Raw genomic sequence first — 12,964 nt, 5'->3', positions numbered from 1 at the left:
TCTGATAATTAGGCCTCTTAGTTTTAGTCTCCTCCATCAGTCGAAACCTATTCCTCATGATTATTCTGTCAAACCCCTATCTTATCTAAAAGACTTTTATCTGGTAACACGTTAGACGGTTACTTTCTGGGGAAAATACTAATCCCAGTTTCTTCAATCTTTCCTGTGAAGTATAAACTTTTGGTTCTGAAACCATCATTAAATGTGAAGCGTCGATGTAAATCCTTGAAGATAGACATTATATTGCAGCTGATTAAAATTGCATTGGCTGAGTATTGTGAGTAGTTACAATAATGATGGCTGTACGTGTTCACAGTTATGAACAGGAGAGAATAACCAGATTGGGTTGTATGTGCATATGGACGGTAATGAATAATTAATTAGGGGTGTGATGAATAATTCATTATCAATGAATTACTTGATAATTACATTACATGTGGTTAAAACCTTAGCCCAGTACTCCATAGCTAAACACAACTATTGCGACATTTTCAACCTAACTTTAATAGTCAGTGCAAAACAGAGCCTAATAAAAATTAAGAGCAAGAATTGCCCATCCAACCCTTGCAGTCTGCTCTGTCATTTGATACAATCATGGCTGATCTCATTTTGGCCTCAACTTCATTTTTCTGCCAGCTTACTATAACCCTTCAACGCATTACTATTAAAAACATGTCCATCTGCTCCTTAGTATTTCAATTCATAATGAATGCAAGAACTATATTAACACCTTTGATAGCATGAGGATGTGTTAAACTTCACAATATGGTATTCAGTAATTATCAGAGGGATTTGGGAGAGTGGACATTTCCCATCAGTACATTATTGAATCATTTTATTTTTTGATCTGATATTTGGAAGAGAAAGTATCTTTCCTTCAAAGTGATTCCATTATCTTATGAAATCTATGGAGCAGGCCTTCCAAACAGTTTAGCTGACAAAATAAGACAGCAGAAGGTGTAAGCACGGTTGACTTAAAATGCAATGTAAAGCAAATAAAAAAAGGAATCGTTTTTAAAATGTGAAAAAAAGACATGAATCTATTCAATATCCCTTGATCTGTTCTGCAATTGCTTAAATAGATGCCTTTGGTCATGAACGATGTATTGGAATACTAAGAGTAACAATCAAGCTAAAAGAAGTCACTCTGTCACTATGAAATTAATGAAAAAGAAACATTTTAAAAGTTTTATGGAAGCTTCTCAGAAGTAGGTTTAGGTAAATGGTTCTTTTATAGAGCCAGTATAAATACATAGAGTACAATGGCTTCCATACAGTTAAATTGTAGGATTCCGTCGTCTCTCTTCATAAGGCATATTCTCCCTCTTCATTCTCTCACTTGTTTATTCTCTTTTTCAGACCTTACTGCCTCTTGCCCTACATGGCACAGACATTGGTAAAATTAAGGCGTCCCATGCACTTGCTAAGATTGCTGCCATCTCTGACCCAGAAATAGCCTTCCCGGGTGAAAGGGTAAGTGGGACAGTATCAAATTGATGTCATTAAAGTAATAGATATTGCATGTCCTAGGTAGAGTTAGGACTTATTCAGTTGAGTGTAATCTTTAATGGAATTGCATTTCTAATTATTGCTAAACAAACTCTTTGGTACTGAAAATTAAACTTAGTGAATGTGGAGTCTCACCTTTTAATTATTATTGCATACTAAAAGAAACAAATGTGTTTCTTTTAATGTGCAACAGTAATTAAAAGATGAGACTCTGCACTTATTAAGTTTAATTTTTAAAATATTTATATTTTGCTTTATCCATTCCTTTACATCCCATCTTTAATTTCACTCTCTTTATTTTGCTTTCTGTACCTGATTTAATATTGAACTAAGTACTCTAATTATCATCTCCTGGTTTAGGTTTTGTGCTGCTTATGAATAATTTTTAATCTGATTGTATCACCCCAAAACAATGTTGCTTGTGCTAGTAATGTTGACTTGAGATGCCCTATAGAGAGGGTTGGGATGTTGCATCATGAGCTGGCAGTAATTCCTGGTGCAGAGGCCTATGGGCAGTTCACAGGTGAGTGCAAGTGTAATGATCAAATTGCATTATTTATTGCCACTGAGAATAGAATATCAGCCTGATAATCAGCCTGGCTTTCAGCCTAGGTGGCACAGTGGCTCAATGGTTAGCACTGCTGCCTTGTGGCAGTCAGGGAACCAGGTTCAATCCCAGCCTTGGGTGACTCTGTGTGGAGTTTGCATGTTCTCACCATGTCTCCGTGGGTTTCCTCCCGCAATCCAAAAATGTGCAGGTTAGGTGAATTGGCCATGCTAAATTGCCCATATGTTCAAGGATGTATAGGTTGGGTACATTAGTCAGGGGTAAATGTAGGGGAATTGGTCTGGGTGAGTTAATCTTTGGAGGGTCGTGTGGACTTGTTGGGCCAAATGGCCAGTTTCCACACTGTAAGGATTCTGTGACATCTGTTATGGACTAGGCCAGACCACTCAAAACATTCTTGAGCAGGCAACCCAGACCATAACTTTGCAATTTGTTTCAGTAAGTGTATAGTGAAAATTACCCGGAGTAAGTTAGCTAGGTTGACTACCAGGTTTTAAAACAGACAGCAATGTATTCACAGAAGTATGCAACGAAACACAAAGAATGGAATAAAGAAATGCTACAGAACTCAGTCTATCCAAACTAAACTTAATTATGCTGTTCTGAATATACACAACAGTCCCAATGAACAAAACACCTTAAAAAAACAGTAAAACAATGGAACAGATGCTTACGGGTTGCAGTTAGAAGAGCAGAAAGAAAGAAAGAGAGAGAGACTTTCTTAGCCTGTTTCTACACAGCACACTGTTGAACTCCTAACTAGTAACAAAAAGATGGGGTACTGGGCTAATGGTCAGATACTTGGCAGTGTGGATGAATAAGTATCTTTAAAGAAAAAGTTGTGCTTCAGTCATATATAATAAATCCATGCAACTGTGTTAAAATTAATCATAGAAAATGTATCTTTTTGGTTTTTTCAGATCTACGAAGTTGTGAGGCCACTCGTCAGTTTGTTGAACACAGAGCGAGATGGTATACAAAACTATGAAGCTCTAATGAGTCTCACAAACCTTTCTGCAAAAAGTGAAAAACTAAGGCAAGTTCACTTTTGATTTTATTAAATTATACAAATAAGGGTTTTGCAAATTGCCGTTTTGAAAGATTTAATGCCATTTGTGTATTGCAGAATCTGACAACACAGATGGAATCCATTTGGCCTATCTTTCCTGTGCTGGATTTTAGAAAGTGCAATCCAAATTATCCCCTAGCTCTGCTTTTTCTCCGTAGCATTATTCCACTTCATTTTCATTTTATTTTGAAAATTATTTTATTTTCAAATGTTTATCCAATTTTTTAAAGTTATTATTTAATTTGTTTCTGCCATTTTGGGCAGTTCATTCCAGATCACAATTACTTACTACCTTAAAGAAAGATTTGCTCATCTCCTCTCTCGATAACTTGCCATTGGGCTCTGAGCACTTCTTGGCTCACAGCTCCAACAATTCCATAGTATCACTTCTTTGGTGATTGTGATTTTCCAGAGTTCCTCCCACCTTGCATCTGCTGATTTAACATTGCTCCTGGGATGTTACTCATAACCTCTATAGAGAAAACTGGTGAAAAGTACCTGTTCAGTTCGCCTGCTTTCTTGATTTTCTATTATTAATTCTGCAGTCTCATTTTCTCTGGACTAACGCTCACTTTATTAATTCTTTTCTTCTTTACATATTGATAGAAACAATTCTTATTTGTTTTTATTTCAGGTTAGACAATAGACAATAGGTGCAGGAGTAGGCCATTCTGCCCTTCGAGCCTGCACCACCATTCATTATGATCATGGTTGATCATCCTCAATCAGTATCCTGTTCCTGCCTTATCTCCATAACCCTTGATTCCACAATCCCTGAGAGCTCTATCCAACTCTTTCTTCAACGAACCCAGAGACTGGGCCTCCACTGCCCTCTGGGGCAGAGCATTCCACACAGCCACCACTCTCTGGGTGAAGATGTTTCTCCTCATCTCTGTCTTAAATGGCCTATCTCTTATTTTTAAGCTGTGTCCTCTGTTTTGGGACTCACCCATCGGCGGAAACATGTTTCCTGCCTCCAGAGTGTCAAATCCTTTAATAATCTTATACGTCTCAATCAGATCCCCTCTCAGTCTTCTAAACTCAAGAGTATACAAGTCCAGTTGCTCCAATCTTTCAACATAAGATAGTCCCGCCATTCCAGGGATTGACCTCGTGAACCTACGCTGCACTCCCTCAATAGTCAGAATATCTTTCCTCAAATTTGGAGACCAGAACTGCACACAATATTCCAGGTGCGGTCTCACCAGGGCCCTGTACAGCTGCAGAAGAACCTCTTTGCTTCTATACTCAATCCCTCTTGTTATGAAGGCCAGCATGCTATTAGCTTTCTTCACTACCTGCTGTACCTGCACGCTTACCTTCATTAACTGGTGTACAAGAACACCCAGGTCCCTTTGTACTGCCCCTTTACCTAACTTGACTCCTTTTAGGTAGTAATCTGCCTTCCTGTTCTTGCCACCAAAGTGGATAACCATGCATTTATCCACATTAAACTGCATCTGCCATGTATCTGTCCAGAGGTTAGCTTTCCCTCCCGCTCTAATGTTTCCATTCTTCCATTTTCTGATTATTCTTTGTGTTTTATTTCTATATTCTGCCCTACTTTTGCACAATTAAAAGGTTTTTATTTATGTTTGATACTATCTTTAACATTTTTTGTGAGACACAGATGGTTCCTTAGGTATTTCCTGACTCTTTGGAAAGTATATATTCCGTGCCTTTTGAAATATACCCTTAAAGGTCTGCCTCTGAATCTTTATTAACTTGTCCTTTAATCTAATTTTTGAAAGTCAAGTCACTTTAGACAGCCATGCTTTCATGTCTTTATAATTTCCCTTGTTTAAATTTTAAAAAGTCTCCGACCCATCCTTTCTCCCTCAAAATGAATGCAAAATGCAATCATATTATTCTGCTGCTACCTAAGGTCACCATCACTATGAGATCATTAATTAACCTTATCTTGTTGTACAATGGCAGGTATAGCCTACATTCTAAGAAACTATCCCAAAAGCATTCTAAGCTTCTCATCTTCATTACTTTTTTCCATCCAATTTTTCCAGTCAATATACATAGATTACAATCTCTCATGATTATTGCTATGCCTTTCTCACATTATTTTTTTCCTTTCTGCTTCACCCTACCATATAGCCATTGTTAAGAGAACCTGTATAAAATTCCCACAAGTGACTTTGTGCATTTACCTGTTCCCGTTTCTATCCAAACTGTTTCCCAATCCTGGTTTCCTGAATGAATATAATCTCTCTCCATTGTGCTAATACCATTGTTAACTAACAAACCCACCAATCACCTATTCCTAGCTTCTAAATGTCCTCGACTCTTTAAGACTCATGCCCAAATCCATGTTGTCCGGGGAGGAGTCTCAGTTCCAAATGGGATCAGATAGAGGGAGGTGTCATTGGGTTAGGTGTATGTGCGTGTGTCAGGTCAGAGTGGAATGGTGGGTGCCACATCTGGTGGAATTGGGTACAAGGTTGTTAGTTCCAGAGGGGTCAGTTCAGATAACAGAGGGTAGATGGAAGGATGCTTTTTCACCTTTTAGGGACAGGACATTTAGGACTGAGACGAAAAGAATTTCCTCACTCAGTGGAAGATGAATCTTTACAATCTTCTTCCCCAGAGGGCTGTGGAGGCTCCGTCAATGATTATGTTCAAGACAGAGATCGATAGATTTCTACAGACTAAGAGAATCAAGGAAAATGGGGAAGGTGCAAGAAAATATTGTATCAGCCTTGATTTTCTTTGAATGAAGTGTGCTGAAAGCGTTGAGTGACCTACTCCAGCTCCCACTTGTTAAATAATGTTGCACCTTACTCATTGCCTCCAAATTCTTTCATAATCTGAGAGCTAGAATTGCTCACTGTTTCAAATCTTGAACAGATTTTATTCCACAAATGGTAGCTAATGGAGTGATTCTGAAAGAAGTTTTTAATAAGTAAGTGTGTTTTTTTTAATGCAATGGAGTAAAGCAGCTTGCAAACATTAAGTGTATTTGCACATACTGCAAATGTCAAGACAAAGCATGATGAATGGGCGCGCATGAGTGCTTCAGCATGCTAAGGGCATTTTTCTAGACATCAATTGAGTTGATATTTTGCATTAATGGATCAATTAGAGATGAAAATGAAAAATAATGTACACGGCTGCAGAAAGGTCTGCTCTAGTAGAGGTCCAACACCAGGGATAGTAGGCTATCTTTTGTCTGATTTACCACCTGAGTACATCACAAGACAATTAAAGCAGAATGCTAAAAATGGTGGGCAAGTTTGACAGCATCTACGGAGAATGTAACACTGCGAGGGAAATCACAGAGGACAGGGTGCATGGGAGAAATCTGGCGGCCATCCAGCTGGTTGGTTAGAAATCTAACAAACCTGGTGCCCACACACTGTAGAGGAGAAAGTGAGGTCTGCAGATGCTGGAGATCAGAGCTGAAAATGTCTTGCTGGAAAAGTGCAGCAGGTCAGGCAGCATCCAGGGAACAGGAGAACCGACGTTTCGGGCATAAGCCCTTCTTCAGGGGATTCCTGAAGAAGGGCTTATGCCCGAAACGTCGATTCTCCTGTTCCCTGGATGCTGCCTGACCTGCTGCGCTTTTCCAGCAACACATTTTCAGCCCACACACTATAACTAAATAAAAAGAAGGGCCAGCTAAGCTTGTTAAATTGACCCCTGTATTATTCCACCTACATCACAATATGGCTATTGTCAGAAGTCAGGCAGGTGTAGGATGCACAGACTTTTTTTAAATGCTTATAGTGGCAGGAATAAACAGGGTGCTGATGTTGGAGAGTACCCCTTGCCCAATTGGCGAACACCCTCAAGAAGATAGCACCCTATTTTCCTTCCAATCTTCATCTTTAAATCCCACCACTGGACTGTTAGTCACCTCCATGTCCTTGAGTTGAGAAAACAAACCCTAGCCTAAAGCCCCTGGGCATACCTGGATTGTGGTCCATGGGGATGCCTGCTTGGGCCTGCCCATGGTTCTGATGTGCATGCTAGCAAGCACTTGTGGAACTCCATAGGGTGGTCCTTCCGCTCAGTGAGGCATGGAATTCCCACTTGGAGTTCATTCAGCCCACCTACAGAGGAGGAATAAAGCATACTGCACCTGACGGTGGGGGGTGAAAATTCCAGTAGTGGAGAATCTTGGGGATGAACCATCCCAGTGGCCATGTGCAGGTAGAAGATTCCACCTACCCACACCTTATTGTAGCTTTTTCAAGTCTTTTAATTACCTTGTCCCATTTTCTAACATTTTTTACATCAGCTGTGGTAGAGGGCTAACATTCTACCCTCTGAGTCAGCAAGTTGAGAGTTCAGGTCTGACTCCACAGTCTTGAACTGTAAATCTGGCCTGATACATTCACAGGGATACTGTACGAGTGCTACAGTATCAGAGGTGCTGTCTTCTGCATGACCTGTCTGTCCTCCCAAGTAAGTGTAATCAATCCCACAACACTATCAGTCTCCGTAGTGTCCTGGCCGACATGTATCCCTCAGCCAAAAAATCACTCATCTCACTATAAAAGCAGATTATTAGATTAGATTCCCTACAGTATGGAAACAGACCCTTCAGCCCAACAAGTCCACACCGACCCTCCGAAGAGTAACCCATTCCCCATATTTACCCCTGACTAATGCACCTAACACTATAGGTAATTTAGCTTGGCCAATTCACCAAACCTGCACATTTTTGGATTGTGGAAGGAAACCAGAGCATCCAGAGGAAACCCACACAGACGCGGGGAGAATATGCACACTCCACACAGACGGTCGCCCGAGGCTGGAATTGAACCCGGGTCCCTGAACTGTGAGGCAGCAGTGCTAACCACTGAGCCACCGTGCCGCCCATAAACTACCATGTTTCCCGTAGCTGCTGTGCTACCCGTAGCCACCTTGCTACCCATCATCTGGTCATTAATACCATTGTGGCTTGTGGGAACATGCATGCAATTTAGCTGGTGTATTTCCTTCATTACAACAGCGACTAGACTTCAGAAGCACTTTGTTATGTTTAAAGCACTTTGAGGTGTCTCACAATTGTGAAATCTGCTCTATAAATGGAAGTCTTCCTTTCTCTTTTTAGGCAAAAAATAATCAAGGAGAAGGCATTACCTGAGATTGAATGTTACATGTTTGAGGAACATGATCAAATTCGACAAGCAGCCACTGAGTGTATGTGCAATATGGTTGTCTGCAAGGATGTAAGTGAATATCAACAGAAGGTATTAGTGTGACTATTATTCAAAATTAAGGGGTAAAAAGTGGATATTGTTTGTCAATTGTGAACAGTTTTAGAAGTGAAAATAGTATGGGAAAGCGATGTATTTAAAAGTTCCTTTATCCTATAGAAACTGATCCAATATACAAGTTAAAATGAACATTGTCCAATTATCGCTCAGCCACAACTTAATCTGTTCCACTGTTGGCCCAGATTTTGATCTAGTGAGGCATACCACTGCTTGTCATGTTACTTATATCCTTTCCTGCACCTTTTCTCTTCAAATATTTTGCAACATAGTTTATTGAGAGTGTGAGTTACCAATGGTACAGCAGGGACAAATGGAACCTCAGTGAACAACAGAACAGTCTCTCTTCAAAAGTGAGATTTATGGATTACAAAATAAGCAGTTGAACAATGGAGAAGGACATAATGTGAATTAGTTTTGTGAGAGGTCCCAAAAACTAAATAAAGAAAGAGAAAAAAAGACTGAAGAGGAACAGAGAGAAAAAGAAAAAAAAACATGGAAGGGAGATTAATTTGAAAGAAATTTACAAAACTTCCAACAACAATGCACATCATGCGTGAGAGAAACTCAACGGCGGAAATTGTTGAAGAACTTGATTAACACTGTATAAATTGTCATTAGTGTAAAGGACTTACACTGTTAATTACCAGCCTAACTTCCTGCAATGAGTTTAGAATCAATTTATTGTGCAAATCTATTATTAGAAATAACAAGGAGGCTAAAGATGAGATGCTGTTTGAGTGAAGCAGAGTAGATCAAATGGCAAGTTCTGGAGATTCACAACTTACACTGTATCTCTTCCCTTTGCCCTGAACTTGGTGATGTGTTCTATTAATAACAGCCTGTGTCTTTAACATGCCAATTGTATCCCAGCAAGATCGGTCCCAAAGTATTATTGAAGGAATGATTATTATTAATAGTGTAAAACAATTAGACTCTCTTAAGATCGAGCAAAGTACTTCCACAGCAGTCATTAGAGCCTGAAGTCCTCCTATCATTATTAAGGTTCAAGAACGTTTTGTGGCTGAAGGAAATGACCGAATGAAGCTACTGGTGCTACTCTGTGGTGAAGATGACGTAAAGGTCCAGATGGCAGCTGCAGGAGCTGTTGCCATGCTTACCGCTAGCCGGAAGGAACTCTGCCACAAGTTGACAAGAGTGGTGAGTGTCATTTGTTGGCAGTTGCAGGACTAGCATGATCCTATAATCCTTAACATTAGAACGAGCTTGCATTCATATAGCAGCCTACAAATGCTTTACAACCAATGAAGTGCTTCTGAAGCACGGTCAGCATTGTTGAAATATAGGGAAACACAGCATAATATTAAGTAGGCCCAATCTGCCCTCTCAAGTGGTCATAAAACAAAATGGCTATTATTCAACAAAGAATAGGTGGAGTGACCTGGCTAATATTTATTCCTGATGAACATATTCAAGATAAATTATCTTCGATCTTGCTGCTTCATTTTGTACATTACAACACGCACAGCATTTCATATGTACTGTATTAGCCATAAAGTGCTTTGGAATGTCTTGAAGTTGTGAAACTCTCTGTAGAAATGCAAGGTAGTCAATACTTCACATGATAATGCCATTGGGTGTGCCATCAATAAAAAACACCAAACTTGCGTGCTCTTGTAAACCATAGCTGTTCATCCTTCTTGACTTTTCTGAAACCGTAGACTATATTAACCCCCTCCATTGCATTATTGCATCACCACCATTGCTTAGCTGGCTGGGATTGCTCCTCACCTGGATCCTCTTATCCAAATAGAGAATTACCTGTACTGGCTTCTCTTCCCACTCCAGAACCATCACAACCCATTTTTGGCCTCCCAGTATTCCCCATCTATATGTTCCACTTGGCAACATCATAACTTCCACTTGTACACAAGACCAGAAGAAGTAGGAAAAAGAGTAGGTCATTTAGCTTTTCAAGTCTCCTTTGCTGTTAAATTTGATCAGGTAGAGCCTTCTGATTCGACTCTACTTTTCTGTTCAGCCACCATATCCCTTAATTCTATTCTGAAAAATCTATTGATTTCATACCTTAGAGATACTTAACTATAGTATCCATGATGAAATGGAGAATTGAAATTTCTCTTCATCTCAGTCCTAAATAATTGATGTCCTTGTCCTAAAAGTTTGCCAACACACACCTCAAGCTTTAGACACTCCAGCCAGGGGGATCAACTTTTCAGCATCTATCCTTTGAAGCCCATTCAGAATCTTGTAAGTTTCAATGATTTCACCTCTCATTCTTCTTATCTTGAGAGAGCATGGATCCAATTTGTTCAGCTTCTCATCCAGGGACAATGTCCTCTTATCCCTGGAACAATCTGATGAACATTCATGATGAACTGGAGCTGACCATTTCAATGGCCTTTCAAATTCCACCTTCTGTAATCTTGAGCCAATCTAAAACTCAGCCACCCAAACACTTCTTTGCACCACAGTTCATTTCCCCCACACCATTGCGCTAATCCACACTGGTTCCCAGTTATGAGTATTGACTCAAACTTAAAATTCCAATCCACGTTTTCAAATCTCTTCATTGTGACATGCCTCCCTATCTCTAACGTTCAAATCATTAATGACAATCCATTCCTCAGTCAGTCACTAGTAACTCTCTTGGCCTTATTTGACCATGCTGCTACTTTGGTTGTCACATGGTCCCCGTAGCCATAGTGCCTCACAAGAGTTTACGGTTAACACATTGGAACAGAATTTTGAAGGAATCTTGATTGGATTTTGTTTCTGTCTTTGTGCACAGACTGCTCAGTGGCTCGAAATCTTGCAGCGACTCTGTATCCACGACAATGTGGAAATTCAGCACCGAGGCCTGGTCATTGTTTTCAACTTGATGGAGGCAGACAAAGAAATTGGCAAAAAGCTGATTGAGAGTGAAATGCTGGAAATCCTGACAGTCATTAGCAAATTGGAAAATAATGTAAAACACCAAGAATGTATCAATGTGGCTCGTGAATGCTTGACTAAAGCAATGGATTACTCTCTTATTAAACCAACATCTTAGTCTGCAACATAAAGAGCAGCCAGTGCAAATGGCTTAGATATCAGAATTAGACCAGATTTTAAGAAGTAACTGGATATTTACTCAAAGCCTGTATCACTCCAGATGCTGATTATTTATCAAGCAAATTACCATTTTGACTGTGTTGCACGAACATTAGAAAGCATTTGTCAGTTTGAAATAATTATTTACTTCATGCTTGCAACAAGACTTTAACTGGAAAACACATCAAAAATGAGTAAACATGCTATTTTTAATTTTACATTTGCCTTTTTACTGTATCACTTTGAATACCGAGGACTGGAGCCTAAACTTTCTTTGAGCAAGTAAAGAGATTACTGTTAAACTGTGTCATTGAATTTTTTTACTGATGTGTGCTTATACCCTTCTTAGACTTTGACCCAAAGCAACAACTTGCATTTATATTGTATCTTTAACACTGCATAGGTTCCAGAGATGATAAGAATTATCACTAAAAATTGCCACATAATGAAATTTAAGACAGGTGACCAAAAGCTTGGTCACAAGTGATAGGCTTTAAGAAGCATCATGAATGAAGAAAAGAGTTTAGGAAAGAAATTTAAGCACTTAGAGTCCTGGCAACTGAAGGCACCTTGATAATCATGCTGTGGCTCACATTGGGCATTTCTAAAAGGCCAGATTTGAATTTGCAAGAAGTTACAGAGGTAAGGAGGGACATGAGCATAGAGAGATTTGAAAACACAATTGAGAATTAATGTATTATTGTGATATAAACTCCTGGGTCTAATGCTACTGCTGGTATGACATAGTCTGAGTGTTGCACAATATGCTAGCTCATGTAACATGTATAACACATAGATATGGGTTCTTGTAAGATACTTGCCTTGAAATTTATTTACAATATCTAATGTTTACAAGGCTAAAATATCACAGATGTCCACACAGTCTCGGTTCTATGCTTACTGATGTTCTGTACATCACATAAGCAACTGATTAAGCAATGACTCCAATGTATTGAGAACGAATGACTGCATGACACATCTTGGTGTTATGTAGCTGTCTTAAAAAGATACCATGCCTTCCTGGTTTTATTCTTTGCCTTAATACAAAATTGCCTCTTTTCCCTTTGAAAAATGGCAATGCCATTCCATTAGGTTATTTAACTACTAAATAGCAACTACTAAATAGTAACATCCCATAAACACACCCCTTGGCAAAGACAAATTCAGTAAAACATTATCTCACATGCAATGTTTCTCCAGTCCAGGAGAGAAAAACAACAAGAGATTGGAACAGACTGTTTGGGACCTCAGTCTCAATTTCTCCTTATTAAAAAAACCCAGAACAAAATGCATCTCTTAAAGTCACCGCACCATCACACCATTCAACCCTCTGAGACTGTCCAGCATACAATAGTTGAAAGCATCAGTAACACTCAATAATTAATTATATTCAACATTCTTGTGTTAATATTAGAACCTTGTAAGCGGTTGATTGGCCACACATTGTCCAGTGAGTTAACTAATCACTACATTTGGCAAATTTGCAATGCATATGTAGGAACTTGCATT

At 39.2% G+C, this 12,964-nt stretch overlaps 1 protein-coding gene across 2 annotated transcripts in view; it reads left to right on the top strand.

The window, feature by feature from the left end:
• Nucleotides 1-11,757, top strand: part of unc45b (unc-45 myosin chaperone B) — a 77,670-nt gene extending 65,913 nt beyond the window's left edge. Inside the window, exons 16-20 of one of the 2 annotated variants that reach the window (XM_043716985.2) lie at nt 1,360-1,473; nt 2,998-3,113; nt 8,218-8,335; nt 9,386-9,541; nt 11,154-11,757. In XM_043716985.2, the coding sequence (XP_043572920.1) occupies nt 1,360-1,473; nt 2,998-3,113; nt 8,218-8,335; nt 9,386-9,541; nt 11,154-11,414 (765 nt within the window). In that variant the 3' untranslated portion in view covers nt 11,415-11,757. Of the gene's footprint in view, nt 1-1,359; nt 1,474-2,997; nt 3,118-8,217; nt 8,336-9,385; nt 9,542-11,153 lie in introns of those variants that run through there. The other variant, XR_015759911.1, reaches the window with a different exon arrangement.
• Nucleotides 11,758-12,964: the final 1,207 nt, after the last annotated feature.

This window comes from Chiloscyllium plagiosum, unplaced genomic scaffold (assembly GCF_037043375.1).
Source record: "Chiloscyllium plagiosum isolate Xiang-an unplaced genomic scaffold, Cpla_swu_hap1 HiC_scaffold_2, whole genome shotgun sequence".
NCBI lineage: Eukaryota > Metazoa > Chordata > Chondrichthyes > Orectolobiformes > Hemiscylliidae > Chiloscyllium > Chiloscyllium plagiosum.
The sequence above is the reverse complement of the archived record's forward strand: the minus strand, read 5'-3'. Positions and strand labels throughout refer to the sequence as shown.